Here is a 20,153-nt window from a genome sequence, read left to right as displayed (position 1 = left end):
CTGATCTCTTTTTTTGAAAGAGTTACAAGCTGGGAAGATGCGGGGAATGTCGTGGATGTAACGTACCTGGATTTCAGTAAGGCCTTTGACAAGGTCCCCCATGAGCTTCTGGCAGGGAAACTAGTCCAATGTGGGCTAGGCAAAACTACGGTGGGGTGGATCTGTAATTGGTTAAATGGACGAACCCAGAGGGTGATTCTCCCCAATGCTTCCTCTTCATCCTGGAAAGAAGTGACGAGTGGAGTGCCGCAGGGTTCCGTCCTGGGCCCAGTCCTGTTCAGGATCTTTATTAATGACTTAGATGAAGGGCTAGAAGGCAGGATCATCAAGTTTGCAGACAACACCAAATCGGGAGGGATAGCCAATACTCCAGAGGACAGGAGCAGGATTCAAAACGATCTTGACAGATTAGAGAGATGATGGGCCAAAACTAACAAAATGAAGTTCAACAGTGACAAATGCAAGATACTCCACTTTGGCAGGAAAAACGAAATGCAAAGATACAGAATGGGGGACGATGCCTGGCTCGAGAGCAGTACGTGCGAAAAAGATCTTGGAGTCCTCGTGGACAACAAGTTAAACATGAGCCAACAATGTGATGTGGCGGCAAAAAAAGCCAATGGGATTTTGGCCTGCATCAATAGGAGCATAGGGTCTAGATCTAGGGAAGTCATGCTACCCCTCTATTCTGCTTTGGTTAGACCACACCTGGAATATTGTGTCCAATTCTGGGCACCACAATTCAAGAGAGATATTGACAAGCTGGAATGTGTCCAGAGGAGAGTGACTAAAATGATCAAGGGTCTGGAGAACAAGCCCTATGAGGAGCGGCTTAAGGAGCTGGGCATGCTTAGCCTGAAGACGAGAAGGCTGAGAGAAGATATGATAGTTATGTATAAATATGTGAGAGAAAGCCACAGGGAGGAGGGAGCAAGCTTGTTTTCTGCTTCCTTGGAGACTAGGATGCGGAACAATGGCTTCAAACTACAAGAGAGGAGATTCCATCTGAACATGAGGAAGAACTTCCTGACTGTGAGAGCCGTTCAGCAGTGGAACTCTCTGCCCCGGAGTGTGGTGGAGGCAGGGGTGGCTCAAGCCATTACGCAAAGTAAGCCTTTGCAGTATACTTCATTTACCCAGGGGCATTCTTGGAGGGAAATAGACCTTGACATATGCGAGTTGTAGTTACTGGGATGTATAGTTCACATACAATCAAAGGGCATTCTGAAGTCCACCAATGATGGAATTGAACCAAATATGGCACACAGAACTCCCACGATGAACAGAAAATATATATCAGTGATTGCGGGGGGGGGGGGGGGGGACACCAAAATACTGTTTGCTTACAGTTGAAAATTACCTAGGGGTGATTTGAATGCAATATTCCTGCTTCTTGGCAGAATGGGGTTGGACTGGATGGCCCATGAGGTCTCTTCCAACTCTTTGATTCTATGATTCTATGAACACCAGAAGCTCTCAAGTCGCTCCTGACATGAAAAAAAAAAACCCTCTCCAAATTCTATTGCAGCCAAACCAAGGGGCCAAAACTGCATCCCTTCTGCTCCCTTTCTAGAGAGGGGGGCGAGCAAAGCCCTTGGCCAAGAAGAACCTGGCCAAGAAGCCATCCCAACTGGACACCCCAAAGGTGGCCAAAGTGCCTTTCTCCATCTCCTGATTGTCTTCTCAAAGCAGGGAAGGAAAGGGCTGCGTGTGGGCGCGCGAAAAGGGGAGGGGGAGAGAGAGAGAGAGAGAGAGGGAGAAGAGGAGGAGGCGTGAACGCGCGTGCGTGGGAGGGAGGAGGGAGAGGGGCACCCGCGTGCGCGCGCCTGCCTGCCTGCCTGGCTCCAGCCTCTCCTCTCCTCTCCTCTCCTCTCCCTCCTCTTCTTCTTCTGTGCGCCTCTTTGGCACGACGCTCGCTGCGGAGGAAGGGAAGAAAGAAGGAGGGAAGGAGAAAGAGAGAAAAAAACCCCACGGAAAGCAAGCTCCTGTGCGCGTGCGCGTGGGTCTCCTCTCCACGCGGGTGGAGCGGGGGGACTGCGAGGGACTTTTCCTGCTTCCTGTGGGAGCTCCGCGGCGCCGAGGATGGCCGGCGAGAAGGGAGCGCCAGAAGCCTTGGAGAGGTGAAGGGGGGCACCTCCTTTGGGACCCTCTCCCTTGGAAACGGGCGAAAGGAAACCCCCTTTGGGGGCGTTTGGGGAGACAAGAGACCCCCTTCCTTCCAGCTTCTCCTCGGCTCCCTTCCCCGAGGCGTGCTTTTTTCCCCCCGCTGCGTGAAACGACCTATTTCCAAGCTTGGATTGCGTCTCCAAGCGCCTCGAGTCGCATCTTGAGCGGGACCTTGTTGGTGTTGTCCCCGAGGGAGGGGAAAAAAAAAGAAAACTTGAAAGAAGGGGAGGAGAAAAAGAAAGAAGAGAAAAGAAAGGAGGAGTGTGTGTTTTTGTCTGGCGGGGTTCTTTTTTGGTTTTGTTTTGGTTTTGGTGCAGCTGGAGCCAGAAAGCATCTCTGGCTTGGACCAAGGCGCGCATCCTTCCACTCGGTCGCCTCCTCCTCCTTCTCTCTCTCTCTCCTGCCAAACATTTCCATCTCTCTCTACATTCAAGAGGAAGGAGGAAAAGGAAGGAAAGGAAGAGGTCTTGGTATAAAGAAGAAGAGAGGAAAGCCCCAAAGGAAAGAAGGAAGGAAGGAAAGGAGAGGCAGGAGCCCCTCGAGGCGCATTTTTGTTGCCGGGTCTCCAGGAATCCTTTTGCAATGCCTTGGAAGACTCTCCGCTTGGAATTATGTGGAGGTCGACTGCAGTGAGTCATGTTTGTGAATAATCTCTTGTTTTTCCCTCCTATATATCTGTATCTCTCATATAGGGTGCCTGTTTTGCTTGAGAGCCACCCCAAGGGGGAAAGAGAGGGTGCCTTTCTTTCTGCAGGGCTGAGAGGCTCTTTGGGCATCTGGGGAGGGGGCGGCGGCGGCGGCAGCGGCGATGATGTTTCCTTGCCTGGCAGCAGCCCTTTTTTATGTAACGAAATGCCATCTCTATCCTGTTGTCGAAGGCTTTCATGGCTGGAATCGCTGTGAGTTTTCCCGGCTGTCTGGCCACGTTCCCGACGCGTTCTCTCAAATCAGGACCGTAAATCAAGAGCAACACTCCAAAAATTGAAAAAAAGCAGAGGAATTCCAGACAGGAAACAATCAGGGCCAGCTAAGACCTCCCAACAAAGGATTCTCCCAGGCAGCAACAGACCTCACAACCTCTGAGGATGCTTGCCATAGATGCAGGCAAAACGTCAGGAGAAATGCCTCTAGAACATGGCCCTATAGCCCAAAAAACCCTACAAGAACCTAGACCTCACAACCTTTGAGGATGCCTGCCATAGATGCAGGCGAAACGTCAGGAGAGAATGCGTCTGGAACATGGTCATACAGCCCCAAAAACTTACAGCGACCCAGCAACACCCAGGCTTTGAATTTGCAAGGCTTTGCAGTGCTAATGTTGCAATGCACTGAGTAGCATTGCAGCTTCAAAGCCTGGCTGCTTCCTGCCTGAGGAGGGGAAATCCTTTGCTGGGAGGTCTCAGCGGGCCCTGATGGTTTCCTGTCTGGAATTAGGACAATAAATAAAGGGCAACACTATTTCAAAAAGCCATGTTCTAGAGGCATTTATCCTGACGTTTCACCTGCATCTATGGCAAGCATCCTCAGAGGTAGTGGATGCTTGCCATAGATGCAGGCGAAACGTCAGGAGAAATGCCTCTAGAACATGGCTCTATAGCCCAAAAAAACCCACAAGAACCTAGTGATTCCAGCCATGAAAGCCTTCGACAATACTATTTCAAAAAACCCAGCAGAATTCCAGACAAGAAATAATCAGGGCCAGTGAACACTTGGACTGTTTTTTTTTAAAAAGTGTTGCTCTTCATTTATTGTCCTGATTTCAGACAGGAAACAATCAGGGCCAGCCAACATCTCCCAACAAAGACCCCCCAGGCAGGAAGCAGCCAGGCTTTGAAGCTGCAAGGCCATTCAGTGCTAATCAAGGTGATCCATTGCAACATTCACACCTGACTCCAACAGACAAGAGTTCTTTCTCCCACTCTTGACATGATTCCACAGTATGTATGTGTATATATATATATATATATATATATATATATATATATATATATTTGCCTAGTTTCCAACAGACCACACAATCTTTGAGGATGCCTGCCATAGATGCAGGCAAAATGTCAGGAGAGAATGCTTCTGGAACATGACCAGACAGCCCTGAAAACTCATAGCAACCCAATCTCTATTCTCTGTCTGAAAAAAGAAGAGCCTGGCTTGGGAAGCTGCTGATCCCAGAAGTCTCCCTCGGGCCAAAAACGGGGAGGGAAAACAAACACTTCCTTTGGGGTGGAAGGAAGGAAAGATGCCTCGCAGACATTCAGTCCCAAAAGCGCAAATCAACCAGGGACGTGTCTCCCTCTCTCACTCATGGGTCTGGGGGAGATTGGGGGCCTCTTCTTGCTCTCTTTTGCTCCACAGTCAGCACTCCCGAGTAAACAAGAGAAAATAAATGCAAGTCCTGGCAATCAAACCCTTCATCATCAAACCCTTCCATCGTTAGACTGGAATAAAGGAGAGCAAGGTGCTCTTTTGGGGGTCCCTTTTGCACCTTTTGAAATCCCTTTAGCAGCCTTTCAGGGGGTGCCTTGGTTCCCTTGACTTGCTTGGCGCATTGAGTTCCTCCCCGCTTCTTCCCTCCCCACACACAAGGGAACCTTTCCTAATGGGATGGGAGAACGAAAGTCCCTCTCCAAAACAAGAAAGCCCTGCACCCGAGTGGGGGAACCAGCCCACCCTTAAGATCCCCCCCTCTTTTTAAATTGGGCCACCCTGACCTTTCCATCCAGTGCGCTTTGGCAACTTTTCCCCAGTGGGCTTCTTTGGTGTTTCTCTCTTTTTGCGCACTCCTTCTTTTCAGGCACCAAAGTTGCCCTTCCCCACCCCTGTGGGGTCCCTGGCTCTCTCTGTGTGTGTTTCTCTCTTTCTCTGGCTTCCACGGCGGTGGCTTTTCGCGCTAATGCGGTGGTCCCTCTCTCTCCCTCCTCCTCCTCCCTCTCTGCTGCATCCTTTCCTTCCATCCATCCATCCTTCCCTCCTCCTTTCCCTCCTCAGACCACCACCTTCGCACGGATAGCCCGCTGCACCTCCTCGCCTTGGCCTCCCTCCTGCTGGCCTTCCTCCTCCTCCTCTTCTTTTTCCTCCTCCTCCTCCTCCTCCCGAGGAGGCCATGCAGCAGCTGCAGCGGACACCCAGGAGCCCCCCTGGCCCCCTCGGCCTGGCTTCACCCCCCCAAGATGGCAGCCCCCCGTGAGCCCCGCTCCTGAGCCCGCCTGCGACATGCCCAACTTTGCCGCCACCGCCCAAGGAGAGGAGGAGGCTACCCACACTCACCGTCCTGGTAAGACTATATACAGATATATATATAGGGAGGTTTTTTGGGGGGAGGGATACACATGGAAAGATTTGTTCTCTTGGATTCTATATATGTGTGTGTGTATGTGTCAAATGGCTGGGCAAGGGGTGCCAACTGGGCTCTGGCCACTGAGGGGCGCTCTCAGACTGCCTTGCCTTTTGGGGACCCCTGCCAGGAAGGAGGCAAGGCACTGGGAAGGCGCGCTCTCTCGCTCTCATTCCCCATGGTTTCTTCCCCAAAGCTATTCCGAATGGGATCCCAGTCCCAGGCTGTATTGAGATGTCTCCCAAGATCTCATTCCATGCTCAGCCAGGTATGCCAAAATATGGCCCCAAGCTGGAGCTGACAGGCGGGAGCTCACTCTACTTCCCGGATTCAAAACGCAGCAGACCTTTCAGTCAGTAGTCCTGCCACTGAATGAGATGGAGCCACTGGGGGCTCCATCTCATTCAATGGACAACCAGGTATCACAAAATCTGCCCCCAAGCTGAATTAGGGTATCTCCAAGATCTCATTACATGCACAACCAGGTATCCCAAAATCTGCCCCCAAGGTGAATTGGGGTGTCTCCAAGATCTCATTCCATGCACAACCAGGTATCCCAAAATCTGCCCCCAAGCTGAATTAGGGTGTCTCCAAGATCTCATTACATGCACAACCAGGTATCCCAAAATCTGCCCCCAAGCTGAATTGTGGTGTCTCCAAGATCTCATTCCATGCACAACCAGGTATCCCAAAATCTGCCCCCAAGATGAATTAGGATGTCCCTAAGATCTCATTCCATGCACAACCAGGTATCCCAAAATCTGCCTCCAAGCTGGAGCTGACAGGCAAGAGCTCACTCCACCCCCCGGATTCAAATCACAGACCTATCAGTCAGTAGTCCTGCCGACACAAGGGTTTAGCCTATTGCACCACTGGGGGCTCCATCTCATTCCGTGCACAACCAGGTATTCCAAAATCTGCCCCTAAACTGACTTGGGATGCCTCCAATATCTCATTCCATGCACAACCAGGTATGCCAAAATCTGCCCCAAGGTAAATTGAGATGTTTCCAAGATCTCATCGACTTGAAAAAACTGCAAGTCGCTTCTGGTGTGAGAGAATTGGCTGTCTGCAAGGATGTTGCCCAGGGGATGCCTGAATGTGTTTTACCACCCCGTGGGAGGCTTCTCTTATGAGAAGCTGGAGCTGACAGACAAGAGTTCATCTTGCTCCCCGGATTCGAACTGCAGACCTTTCAGTCAGCAGTCCTGCTGCTACAAGAATTTAACCCATTGCGCCGGGGGGGGGGGGGTCTCCATCTCATTCGATTCACAGTCAAGTATTTCAAAATCTACCCCCAAGACGAATTGGGATGTCTCCAGGATCTCATTCGATTTTTTGTGTCAGTAGTGACTTGAAAAAAAACCTGCAAGTCGCTTCTGGTGTGAGAGAATTGGCCGTCTGCAAGGACATTGCCCCGGGGATGCCAGGATGTTTTACCATCCTGTGGGAGGCTTCTCTCATGTCCCCACATGAGAAGTTGGAGCTGACAGGTGGGAGCTCACTCTGCTCCCTGGGTTCAAACTGCCAACCTTTTGGTCAGCAGTCCTGCCATCACAAGGGTTTAACCCATTGTGTCACTGGGGGCTCCATCTCATTCGAAACACAACCAGGAATTCCAAAATCAGTCCTTTTTTAAAAAAAGCCTGTTCAGAATGGGGCTCCCTCTCCAAAATGCCTCCTTATACCCATGTATAGTCTTCCAAAACACTTCTGGTGCCCCCCCTCTTTTCCCCCTGGGTCACATTCCAAATTGGGATGTCTCTACGACGTTTCATTCAAACCCATTTGGACTTGGGCAATGGGTTAAACCCTTGTGCCGGCATGATTGCTCACCGAAAGGTCGGTGGTTCAGATCCGGGGACTGGGGTGAGCTCCCGTCTGTCAGCTCCAGTTTCTCATGCCAGGACATGAGAAAAGCCTCATCTCCTGGGCAACGTCCTTGCAGGCGGCCAGTTCTCTAACACCAGAAGCAACTTGCAGTTTCTCAAGTCACTCCTGATATGAAAAATAAATTATCCATAGACGGGCATTCCAAAATCTGATTTCCGAAGCACTTCACCCAATTCAGATCTGGATCCTGAGGAAGACTATTGAGATGTCTATAAGAGAGCTCACTATACGCATAGGTAGGCAATTCAAAACTGGACTTTTGGTCCAGTCCCTGATTTTTATATTCCCTCCAAGCCATTCATCTCCAAGGCATCTCATTCAGTGCATATGCAGGTATTTGGAAACCTGACACCCAAAAGACTTCTGGTCCCAAGCGTTCGGCACAAGTGAGGCACAAGGTGCATCTGCCCTGTTGGGCAAATGCAGTTTGGCATCGCTTTGACTGACGTGACTGACAGCTACGGAGTCCAGGAAGCTGTGGGTTGACAGCGCCTTCAGCCTCCTCTGACAGTGAGTGAGGGCGAACTGCAACTCCTAGGATCCTAAAGCCTTGAGCCAGGGCAAGTGGCGTCACGCTGCATTCATTCTGCAGTGTGGATGTCGCCTCGGCTGAATTGGGATGTTTTAGCGCGTGTGCACCTTTTGCACCGTTCACACGCTGCGCCAGATCCCACTCAGTATCCCCAGCGTTGATATTGTAAGGTTTTGGTGTTGTTGGTTTTAAGTGGTACGGTTTTTAGTACGCTGAGTTGCCTTGGTTGACGAGGAAAGTGGGATATAATAATCATAACATGATCATAATAGTAATGTAATAACTCCACGTTTCTTCCAGAGCTCTGCAGTGAGCCCAACGTGACAGAATAGATTCCAAAGGGCTGGATGGGTTGGATGGAGACCCCTGATGCCTGATTTTTTAAAAGGGTGGGGGGTGTCTTTTGGCCGCTATCTGACTGCGGTAGTAATGGGAGGGGGATACGGAGTCTGCCCTGCAACAGCCGAGGCTGAGTTTGGAATCCAAATGAACTCTGGGAAAAGGGGGGGGGGAGAGAGAGAGGAGGTGAGGGTCTCTCCAGAGAAGCCCCTTGTTGCAAATCAAGGGCAACCAGTGGGAAAAGGACGGGACCCCCTTCAGCCCAGCCTGCCCACAAAGAGGGACCTTCTCTGGGGTGCCCTCAGTTTCACCATCTCCGCAGGACAGACGCTTTGGGGATTTAAATTTTTTTTTCTTTCTCAGGGCATCCTCCTCGTCCCCCTCTTTCCCATGCTGCTCATGTCCCTTTTGCCAAGGGCTACGAGTTCAAACACCCAGGAGGCAGGCAGAGCCAATGGAGGCGCATGCCAATGCCAGGCCATAAAAGTCTGGGAGGGAAAAGGAGGGAGAACAAGGAACAGCTTGGGCAAAGGCGCGTTGGCGTCTGCTCCCAAAATGTAGCTCCTTCAGTGTGTGAACGGATGGCTCTCCAGCCCCACTTGGCACCCGTCCCTTTTTTTGGAGAGAGGAAACAACAGAGGCAGGAAGAAGGGCATGCGTTACATCAGCCAGCCCTATCTTCTGCCCCCTTTTTAGGGCCTAAACTTGCCTCCCACTTGGCAATGTTTTTTTTGGTCACCGCAGGCTTGATGCTTTCCGAAAAGGCCTCTCTGCAGTCCTTGCTTAAACCAGTGTTTCTCAACATGGGAGTCAGGACCCCTGGTGTGGGGTTGCAAGGGGGTGTCATTGGGGTTCTGTGTGCCAAGTTTGACCCAATTCTATCGTTGGTGGGGTTCAGAATTCTCTTTGATTGTAGGTGAACTATAAATCCCAGCAACAACTACTCCCAACTATCAAGGTCTATTTTCCCCAAACTTCACCAGTGTTCACATTTTGACATATTGAGTATTCATGCCAAGTTTGGGCCAGATCCATTATGGTTTGAATCCACACTGCTCTCTGGTGTAGGTGAACTACAACTCCAAAACTCAAGGTCACTGCCCACCAAACCCTTCCAGTATTTTCTGTTGGTCATGGGAGTTCTGTATGCCAAGTTTGGTTCAGTTTCATCCTTGGTGGGGTTCGGAATGCTCTTTGTAGGTGAACTATAAATCCCAGCAACTACAACTCCCAAATATCAAGGTCTATTTTCCCCAAACTCTACCAGTGCTCACATTTGGGCATACTGAGTATTTGTGCCAAGTTTGGTCCAGATCCATCATTGTTTGAGTCCACAGTGCTTTCTGGATATAGGTGAACTACAACTCCAAAATTCAAGGTCAATGCCAATCAAACCCAGTGTTTTCGGTTGGTCATGAGAGTTCTGTGTACCAAGTTTGGTTCAATTCCATCACTGGTGGAGTTCAGAATGCTCTTTGGTTGTAGGTGAACTATAAATCCCAGCAACTACAACTCCCAAATAACAAAATCAGCCCTCCAGCCCCACCAGTATTCAAATTTGGGTGTATTGGGTATTTGTGCAAAATTTGGTCCAGTGAATGAAAATACATCCTGCATATCAGATATTTACATTACTATTCATAACAGGAGCAAAATTAAAGAAGTAGCAACAAAAATAATTTGATGGTTGGGGGGTCAAAACAACATGAGGAACTATATTAAGGGGTCACGGCATTAAGAAGGTTGAGAAACATGCCTTAGACCATTGAATGATAGAGTGGGAAGAGACCTCAAGGGCCATCCAATTCATCTCAAATTCTGCCAGACAGGAAGACACTATCCAAGCCCTCCCAGCAGAAGGCCATCCAGCTTCTGCTTGAAAACCTTCAGAGAAGAACACCCAACCACTATCATCATCATCATTATTATTATTATCAAAGATTATTGCTATAGAATCCTTGAACTGGAAGGGACCTCAAGGGCCATTCAGTCCAACCCCCTTCTGCCAAGTAGGACACCATTCAAGCCCTCCTGACAGATGGCCATGCAGCCTCTGCTTAGCAACCTCCAGAGAAGGCAATGTATTCCACTGTAAAACAGATCTTTCCACCATGACGTTCTTCCTAATCTTAATATGGAATCTCTTTTCCTGCAATTTCCATTGTGACTCAGTCTCAGAGCAGCAGGAAACTAGCTTGTCCCCTCCTCAGTATGAGCTTTCTAATAATTTAAACCTTGCCGTGCACTCTCAACCGTGTTTTCTCCAGGCTAAACGTCCCCAGCTCCCAATGCTGGAAAAGAGTCCAATGAAGTCTTCTTCCTTCTCTGGAGGTTTGGAATAGGGTCTGGATGGTTATCTGTCGGAAGGGCTTTGATGGTGTCTACCTTTCTGGCAGAATGGGGTTAGATTGGATGGCCTTTGGGGGTCTCTTCCAATTCTAAGACCCTATGATTTGGAAGATAGATAATGGAATCCGCTGCTGCTTTGGGATCTGGTGGCATCTCCTTCTCTGGACGTATTTAAGCAGAGACTGGATGGCCATCTGTTGGGAGGGCTTGGGTGGTGTCCTCCCACCTGGCAGAAGGGGTTGAACTGGGTGCCCTTGGGGTTCCCTTCCAACTTTAAGTTTCTATAATCACCATCATTTTGATAATACTAAAGCTGATGTTGGAGTCTCCTTCTCTGGAGGTTTTTCAGCAGAGGCTGGATGGCTGTCTGTCAAGGAGTAGTGGATGATGCCCTATGGCCTGGCTGGAGGGGGTTCGACTGGGTGATCCTTGAAATCCCTTCCAACTTTAGGCTTCTCTGGAGGTTTTTCAGCAGGGAGTGGGTGGTGTCCTCCTGCCTGGCAGAAGGTTGGACTGGATGGCCCTTGGGGGCATCTTTCAACTCTAGATTCATGCTAAGCAGAAGCTGGATGGTCATCTGTGGGGAGGGAGTGGATGGTTTCCTATTGCCTGGAAGAAGGCGGTTGGACTGGATGGCCCTTGGGGGCATCTTTCAACTCTAGGATTCATGTTAAGCAGAAGCTGGATGGTCATTTGTTGGGAAGGAGTGGATGGTGTTCTATTGCCTGGCAGAAAGGGGTTGGACTAGATGGCGCTTGGGGGCATCTTTCAATTCGAAAATTTATGTTAAGTAGAAGCTGGATGGCCATCTGTCAGGAGGGAGTGCATGGTGTCCTATTGCCTGGAAGAAAGGGGTTGGACTGGATGGCCCTTGGGGGCATCTTTCAACTCTAGAATTCATGTTAAGCAGAAATTGGGCGATCATCTGTCGGGAGGGAGAGAATGGTGTCTTATTGCTGGGCAGGAAGAGGTTAGACTGGATGCCCCTTGGAGGCATCTTTCAACTCTAGGATTAATGTTAAGTAGAAGCTGGATGGTCATCTGTTGGGAGGGAGTGGATGGTGTCCTATTGCCTGGCAGAAGGGGGTTGGACTATATAGCCCTTGAGGACATCTTTCAACTGTAGATTCATGTTAAGCAGAAGCTGGATGGTCATCTGTCAGGAGGGAGCGAATGGTGTCCTATTGCTGGGCAGGAAGAGGTTGGACTGGATGGCCCTTGGGGGCATCTTTCAACTCTAGGATTCATGCTAAGAAGAATCTGGATGGTCATCTGTCAGGAGGGAGCGAATGGTGTCCTATTGCCAGGCAGAAAGAGGTTGGATTGGATGGCCCTTGGGGGCATCTTTCAACTCTAGGATTCATGTTAAATAGAAGATGTATGGTTTCTGTCGGGAGAGAGTGCATGGTGTCTCATTGGAAGAAGTGGGTTGGAGTGGATGGCCCTTGGGGGCATCTTTCAACTCTAGGATTCATGTTAAGTAGAAGCTGGATGGTCATCTGTCGGGGAGGAGTAGATGGTGTCCTGTTGCCTGGCAGAAGCGGGTTGGACTGGATGGCCCTTGAGGGCATCTTGCAACTCTAAAATTCATGTTAAGTAGAAGGTGGATGGTCATCTGTCGGGAGGAAGTGGATGGTGTCCTATTGCTTGGCAGAAAGGGCTTGGACTGGATGGCCATTGGGGGCATCTTCCAATTCAAAGATTCATGTTAAGTAGAAGATGGATGGTCATCTGTCGGGAGGAAGTGGATGGTGTCCTATTGCTTGGCAGAAAGGGGTTGGACTGGATGGCCATTGGGGGCATCTTTCAATTCAAAGATTCATGTGAAGTAGAAGATGGATGGTCATCTGTTGGGGGGGAATGGATGGTGCCCTCCGGCCTGCCAGGAGGGAATTGCGCATCCTCTTGTGTGCCTTGCTCACCTTTCCCCGCCTCCTGCTGTCTCCGCTTCCTGCAGGGCATGGATTTGGCCAAGATGGCGCAGGTCTGCTGGCGTCTGCTGGTGCTGCAGGCGCTCCTGGCGGCAGAGTGGACCCCGGTCCACGGGGCAGCGGAGAAGAGGAGCTCCCCGACGGTGCTGAACCTGGCGGTCATCCTGGGCCGGACGCAGCTGGCCTCGGAGCGGGAGGTGCGGGGACTCTGGACCCGGGAGCAGGCGGCTGGCCTGGCCCTTGACCTCAACGTGGTGCCCCTCCTGGTCAACCAGACCGACCCCAAGAGCATCATCACCAACCTCTGCGACCTGATGTCCGGCACCAAGATCCACGGGGTGGTCTTCGGGGACGACACCGACCAGGAGGCCGTTGCCCAGATGTTGGATTTTATTTCCTCGCAAACCTTCATCCCCATCTTGGGGATCCACGGCGGGTCGTCCATGATCATGGCGGACAAGGTAGGACCCCCAGCTGATCACTTGTATTATCTGGTATTTCCCAGCCCCTGAATATATAAAATTCCACCGTTTTGCAGCAGGAATGTGTGGAACTAACCTGAACTGCTGTGGGACCCTTGGATTCGTTGTTTTTTTGAACCTGTGAAAATATTATTGTTATGTTTACTTATCTCTACAAATCCCATCATTCTGTAGCAATAATATATGGATCTCTCCTCAACTGTTGTGGGACCCTGGGATTTGTAGTTTCCCAAGCCCCTGAAACTATAAATCCCATCATTCTGTAGCAGGAGTAGGTAGATCTCACCTGAACTATTATGGATTTGTGGTTTTCTGAATTACTGAAACTATAATTCCCATCATTCTGTAAGAGTAATATGTGGATCTCACCTGAACCGCCATTGGATCCTGGGATTTGTAGTTTCCCAAGCCTCTGAAATTATAAATTCCATCATTCTGTAGAAAGAGTATGTGGATCTCACCTGAACTGTTGTGGGGCCCTGGGATTTGTAGTTTCCGAAGCCCCTGAAACTATAAATCCCATCATTCTGTAGCAGGAGTAGGTAGATCTCACCTGAACTACTACGGATTTGTGGTTTTCTGAATTACTGAAACTATAATTCCAATTATTCTGTAAGAGTAATATGTGGATCTCACCTGAACTGCCATTAGACCCTGAGATTTGTAGTTTCCCAAGCCTCTGAAATGATAAATTCCATCATTTTGTAGGAGGAGTATGTGGATCTCACCTGAACTGTTGTGGGGCCCTAGGATATATAGTTTCCGAAGCCCCTGAAACTATAAATACCATTGTTCTTTAGAAGGAATATATGGATCTCACTTGAACTGTGGGACCTTGGAATTTGTAGTTTCCTGAACCCCTGAAACCCCTGAGCCCCAATGTTCTGTAGAGGAGTGTGTGCATCTCACTTGAACTGCCTGAGATTTGTAGTTTTCTGAGACTGAAACTACAAATTTCGTGAAGGCGGAGCTAACGTTGGATCAAAGTGCTATAATGATGTAGTGTGGAATGGCCTTAAGTTTGCAATAGGAGACGGGGTACATTGCCTTATGCTGTTGGGCTATAGTTTCCTTGGGATTTGTAGTTTCCAATTTCTGAAACTAGACCTCTCACGTGGGAGCGGTCTCAGAGTGCTATAACTGTATGGTGTGGAAGGGGCCTAGGTTTACTATCAGAAGGGAATTAGAAAGCAAAGAAAACAGACGTGTTGATTCCCTCTTGGCTTCTTGAAGTCGCTTGCCATTGCCACATCTTTGGAGAGAGATTCCCAATCAATGGCTGAATCGATCCGAATCTTGGGAAGAAGATCATTGATGATGCATTTGAGTCATTGGCTTGTGGGCTCCCACTAAATCTGTGTTTGCAATATGTTGACTCTCCAAATGTTTGGAATTTGCAAATCTTTGGGGATAAATTCCCGGTTGAGTGATAAATTGATCTGAAGGTTTGGATGGAGATTAGCGTTCGATGGCTGAAGCCATCCCAAAATCTTCAGAATTAGATTACTGATCAATGGATGGATTTGAACGAACAGGCCTTGGGCTTACTCTGTGCAAAATATGGGTCCCCCGGCTAATTGGGATTTCTAGGACCAATAGATCTATTGGGCCAAAGGTTGCCTTACTCTGGTGGAATGGACCTGAAATATATTGCGTCATGCCAAATAGTGGCCTCCAACCTTTGGGCAAAACTCTTTCGATATTTGTGGCAGAGGATGCTCTTTGTTTTGGATGGAAGGCTCTTGGGTGTTTCTAAAGGCACCATGGATGATGGTTCTTGTTGTGCTTTCTATGCCTGGGATGGAGACACAGCGTTGTTGTTGTTTTTCCTTTCTGGGTGATGTATGTATTGACCGCTGCTCTTGACACCATAAAAAGGGATTTTCCAGCCCAGCCGTCTGCCCATCTGGGTGTGAAAAGACCTCTCCGCGACCGACTTTCTATCTTGTTTTCAGCGGGATTATTGGCAAGACGGGTTTAAACGGGATTAACGGGGAGGGGTCCCTTTCCCCCAGGGCATCCTGGGATGCGTAGTTTGGAAACAACGTCTCCCATAATCCTCCCATGTGGCTCTTCCACGACAGATGAACATCCTTTATCCGAAACGTTTGGGACCCAGAAGCACTTTAGATTGTTGGAATGCTAGTATAATGAGACATTTCAATGCCAAGCCTCAACCCGAAATGCATTTATGGGCACCGCATAGATTAAAATTACAAAATATTTGTTAATGTCTTGGGCTTATCTGGACTGGCATAGGAAGTCACCAATCTTTGCGTAAATAAAAACAATGCACCCGATGATTACCTGGCTTGGGAAATGGCCAGAGGGGTTTGTCCAGCCTTTTTGTTCTCTGGGGAGTATCTCTGCAGGGTCACGTTTTATAAAACAGTTTAGATACATTTTATATAGGGAATAGATAGATACACTATAATCATTAAAATAGATACTATTTATTAAATCACTGAATATTTGCTAATGTCTTGGGCTTATCTGGACGGGCATGGGAAGTCACCTATCTTTGCGTAAATAAAAACAATGCACCCGATGATTACCTGGCTTGGGAAATGGCCAGAGGGGTTTGTCCAGCTTTTTTGTTCTCTGGGGAATATATCTGCAGGGTTATGGTTTATAAAGCAGTTTAGATACATTTTATATAAGAAATAGATAGACACACTCTATAATCATTAAAATAGATACTATTTATTAAATCACAGAGTATTTGTTAATGCAATGGTGCGACATGCACAGCTCTGGAGAAGGGAGCGACAAATCCAGAATCCCTTGGCAATGCTAGGATTTCTAGTCCCTCCGAAGAGGCCCTCTCTTAAGCTCAGAAATGATGGGGAAATGGCCAGAGAGAGAATAATCTTGTGGGCTTGAATGCATGGATGTGGCTCTTTGGGGAAGTGCCCAAAACGGAATGGCATCAGGAGGCGTAAAATAGTAAGGGTATGAATGGAAGAAAAGCAAGTGAGATTTCTGAGAGATTGTAGCAAGAGGTATATACGTATCAAACGAAGCACTTCATACCCAAAGCCAGTTGAAATGAATACATTATTCCTTTGCCATCCTATCTATTAGGGCATATTTAAAAGGTCCTGGTTTCCTATTGCTTTCTCCCATTTCCCTCCTTTGTCTCCAGCTTTCTTGCATTGCTGCAAAGTGATTTCAAATTGCAAATATAGCTGAGTTCAAATTGCAAATGAAACTGAGTTCAGATTGCAAATGGAGCTGAGTTCAAGTTCCAAATATCGTTGAGTTCAAATTGCAAATGGAGCTGAGTTTAAATTTCAAATATAGCTGAGTACAAATTGCAAATATAGCTGAGTACAAATTGTGAATGGAGTTGAATTTAAATTGCAAATATAGCTGAGTTCAAATTGCGAATGGAGCTGAGTTCAAATTACAAATATAAATGAGTTCAATCTGCAAAGTCTTGCCTTTGTTACATTGGCTCCTGTAAAAGCAAACTACTCCAACCTCTCCTAAACTGTTTTATATACAGTACCAGTCTATTAATAGAATATCTACATATTTTTGTAGTTCTTGGTCTCATTCTATCTTACTGTGTATAGGTTTTAATTTGTTCCTTGTGGTGTTTTTAGTGCTTTGAGTCGCTTTTGAGAGAGAAGAAGCAGGATATCAATGTATATAACAAAACAACAACAACAACAACAACAACAACAACAACATAATAATAATAATAAATATAGATTGTCTGTTTTTCCTCATTAATACCTTCTCCCCTTATTAATAACTAATTAATGACATTTCCCTCATACGCACTCATTAATAACTTTTTTCTGTCTTGAATACACTCTGGTATCACTTGGTTACATGTGTTAATGTCATATTTTTTTTATTAATTTGAGGAATTTTTGGGGAGGCTGAATGCCCAAAAGTAGAATACAGTGAAGGCCTATGTTTGTCCCAGTAGAAACCCAGTTTGCAAAAGTTTTACCTTTATTTTTAAATAAAGGTTTATTTGAAACAGGTGATCCTAAACTGTGCCTAATAATAGTAATAACAACAACAACAACAACAATAATAATAATACATAATAATACATAATAATACATACATACATAATTTAACTTCTGACAACAACAACAATCCATAATACATAATTTAAATTTTGGGAACCATGGCTGGCTATGTTCGTTAACTTAGGGTGCATCTACACTATAAATTGAAAGCAGTTTGACTCTACTTTAGCTGCCATGGCTCAATTCTATGGAATCATGGGAGTTGTAGTTTCCCAAGGACTTGCACCTCTTTTAGCTGGTTTTACGTTGTGGAATGAATGCCGTTTGGCAGCAGTTGGAACTGCCATGGTTCAATGCTGTGGAGCCCTGGGAGTTGTAGTTTCCCAAGGTCCTTAGCTTTCTCTGCCAAAGAGCGTGGGGGCCTCTTGCTTTAAGTAGCGCTCCCAGTTAGTGAACTGCAGAAGCCAATGATCTTTTTTGCAAAGTGAAAGAACATTTTAAAAGCAAATGCTAGATAGGGTGCCTTTTCCCATGGTTTGGAAATGGCTTCTTGCCAAAAAGGGAGCTGGCACTTCAAACCTTGCAATTTTTGCCATTCTTGAATCGGTTTGTCACTTCGTCAAAGAGTTGAGGATCATGAGGAGCTTTTCGGTCAGTAATGTCTTCTCATCAGAAGTACAGTTGTTGCAGCCCTTCTGCAAACAGGGCTCTATTTGCCCAGACATTGGGGAAATAGCAATAGCTCTTCCCCACACCCATAAGATCTTCAGGAGAGGCCTACATTTGGAGGACAGGGCCTTTTTGGTGGCTGCTCCCAAGCTATAGGAAAGAAAGGCACTCTCCTTTAAGAGAGGAAAGAGGAGTATCAGTGATAATGAGAATAATAATAACAATACAATAATAATTCCCCCTTTGGATATAGTTATCTTTGTTGAGCTTTCAATTGCTTTTCTTTTCTTTTCTCCCTCTTCCTCTCTCCCTTTCTTTCTGTTTGTCTAACTATCTGTCTACCTATCCCTTCCTCACCACTCCCTCTATCCCTCCCTCTATCTTTCTTTGCATCCTTCCCTCCCTCCCTCTTCTATCCATCCATCCATCCTCATCTATCTATCTATCTATCTATCTATCTATCTATCTATCTACCTACCTAACTATCTATCCATCCATTCATCCCTCCCCCTCTCTAATCGATCTCTTTCTCTATCTATTTATCCTTCCTTCCTTCCTTCCCTCCTTCCTTCCTTCTTTCTCTCCTTCCCTCCCTCTGCTATCTATCTATCCATCCATCCATCCATCCATCCATCCATCCATCCTCCCTCCCTCCTCTATCTATCTATCTATCTATCCATCCATCCATCCATCCATCCATCCATCCATCCTCCCTCCCTCCCTTCCCTCCCTCCTCTATCCATCCTTCCTCCCTCCCTTCCTTCCCTCCCTCCCTCCCTCCCTCCTTCTCTCCTTCCCTCCTCTATCTATCTATCCATCCATCCATCCATCCTCCCTCCCTCCCTCCCTCCCCCCTCCCTCCCTCCCTCCTCTATCTATCTATCTATCTATCTATCCATCCATCCTCCCTTCCTTCCTTCCCTCCCTCCTCTATCCATCCTTCCTCCCTCCCTCCCTTCCTTCCTTCCCTCCCTCCTCTATCTATCTATCTATCTATCCATCCATCCTTCCCTCCCTCCCTCCCTCCTCCATCCATCCATCCATGCATCCATCCATCCATCCATCCATCCATCCATCCATCCACCTATCCCTCCCTCCCTCCAATCAATCTCTCTTTCTTTCCCTCCCCCTCTTCCTGTAATCTAATCTAATCTTTATATGCATTTTCAGCAATATAATTATCATTATACACTTTGCAAAGACAGTAACTTTCCAATATGTCACTTACATCACCAATCAAAACGAAAACTCTCCCAGCAAGACCTTAGCAATTGGGTTTTCTATCCAGGGGAGCGCTTTCCATGGTGCTGAACTGTTTTCCTTTTCCTTTTACAAGTAGATGCTAAAAGGTTTTTGTTCTCCTGCTGTTTAATGCAGGTCGAGTCCCCAGTTTTGGACTAAATGGATGGTTGGAAAGGCACCAAATCTGTTATAATCCTGGAAGTGAAGCCTGGGCCAGGCCTAGTTGGTACTTGGAGGGGAGACTGCCTCTAGTTCAGGTTTTGTTTCAGAGGAAGGAAGGGGCAAAACGACCTTTCGAATCTTCCTTGCCTAAGAAATTCATGTTAGCAAGTGACTTCAAGGCACAAATAGATTTTTGTGTCCCTTTTTCCCAAATGCTCCAGAACAAAAGGGGCCTTTCTGGGCCATTGCTCCCATTATCCCCCATTCCAGGATGCTGGGAGTGGCAGTCCAAACAAGAAGACCTTTTCCTCGGAAACCTAGAAGCACTGCTGAAGAATAATACTTTATGAGTGGAGAGCATTTAGATAGCAGGGACTACAAAGCCCATTAGCACATTGTTGCCTATGGGATGATGGGAGTTGTAGTCCAGCAGATACAATGAGAAGGAATGGGTGCAGAAAAATGGTGCAGAGAATCTAGATGGAGGGGCTGTGTGCGTAGATGTACCTATTAGTTCAACACTTTGGTTTGGAGATGTCTTCCCATTGGTGTTTACATTTTATGAGGGACGGTGGCTTTGGGGCCACAAAAGGGGTCCCTATGGGTCTCCCCAAACTACGTTTCCCAAACTTGGCTTTCGGCGCTCCTTCGAAAGCACCTTTCCCAGGCCTTGCTTCCGTGCGCAACCGAACAGACGGCCCTTCCATATTGTCCCTGTCAAACCCGCTCCCTTTCCTCACTTTGTCATCCATTAATGGCACCAGCAAAGGCCCCGGCGTTAATTGGAGGCGACAGTTTAATAGTTTCTCCTCTCTTTCTCTCTCCGCTTTCTTTCTTCGTTCCAACGTTTCGCAGAGCAGGAGGAGCAGCTCACTCAAATGCGGTTTCAATGCTGCAAGAATGGAAAAAGCGAGGAGATTATCATGCAGCTGTTTGCTTTTGCTTGTGCCAACTGGGAAGCGCAAGTCTAGAATGGATGCCAGTGGAGATGGCCATGGCTCAATGTGATGGGATCATGGGAATTGTGATTTTAGAAGGTCTTTTGCTTTCTCAGTCAAGGAACTACCA

At 47.6% G+C, this 20,153-nt stretch overlaps 1 protein-coding gene across 1 annotated transcript in view; it reads left to right on the top strand.

Moving 5' to 3' along the window:
* The first annotated feature begins 1,827 nt into the window (after positions 1-1,827).
* Positions 1,828-20,153, top strand: part of LOC137097869 (glutamate receptor ionotropic, NMDA 2A-like) — a 175,351-nt gene continuing 157,025 nt past the window's right edge. The window contains exons 1-3 of the mRNA XM_067473162.1: positions 1,828-2,795; positions 5,152-5,437; positions 12,568-13,002. Of these exons, the coding sequence (XP_067329263.1) occupies positions 12,571-13,002 (432 nt within the window). The 5' untranslated portion in view covers positions 1,828-2,795; positions 5,152-5,437; positions 12,568-12,570. The remainder of the gene's footprint in view (positions 2,796-5,151; positions 5,438-12,567; positions 13,003-20,153) is intronic.

This window comes from Anolis sagrei, chromosome X (assembly GCF_037176765.1).
Source record: "Anolis sagrei isolate rAnoSag1 chromosome X, rAnoSag1.mat, whole genome shotgun sequence".
Taxonomy (NCBI): Eukaryota; Metazoa; Chordata; class Lepidosauria; order Squamata; family Dactyloidae; genus Anolis; species Anolis sagrei.
Note: the sequence above shows the minus strand (reverse complement) of the source record. Positions and strands in the feature narration are given on the sequence as shown.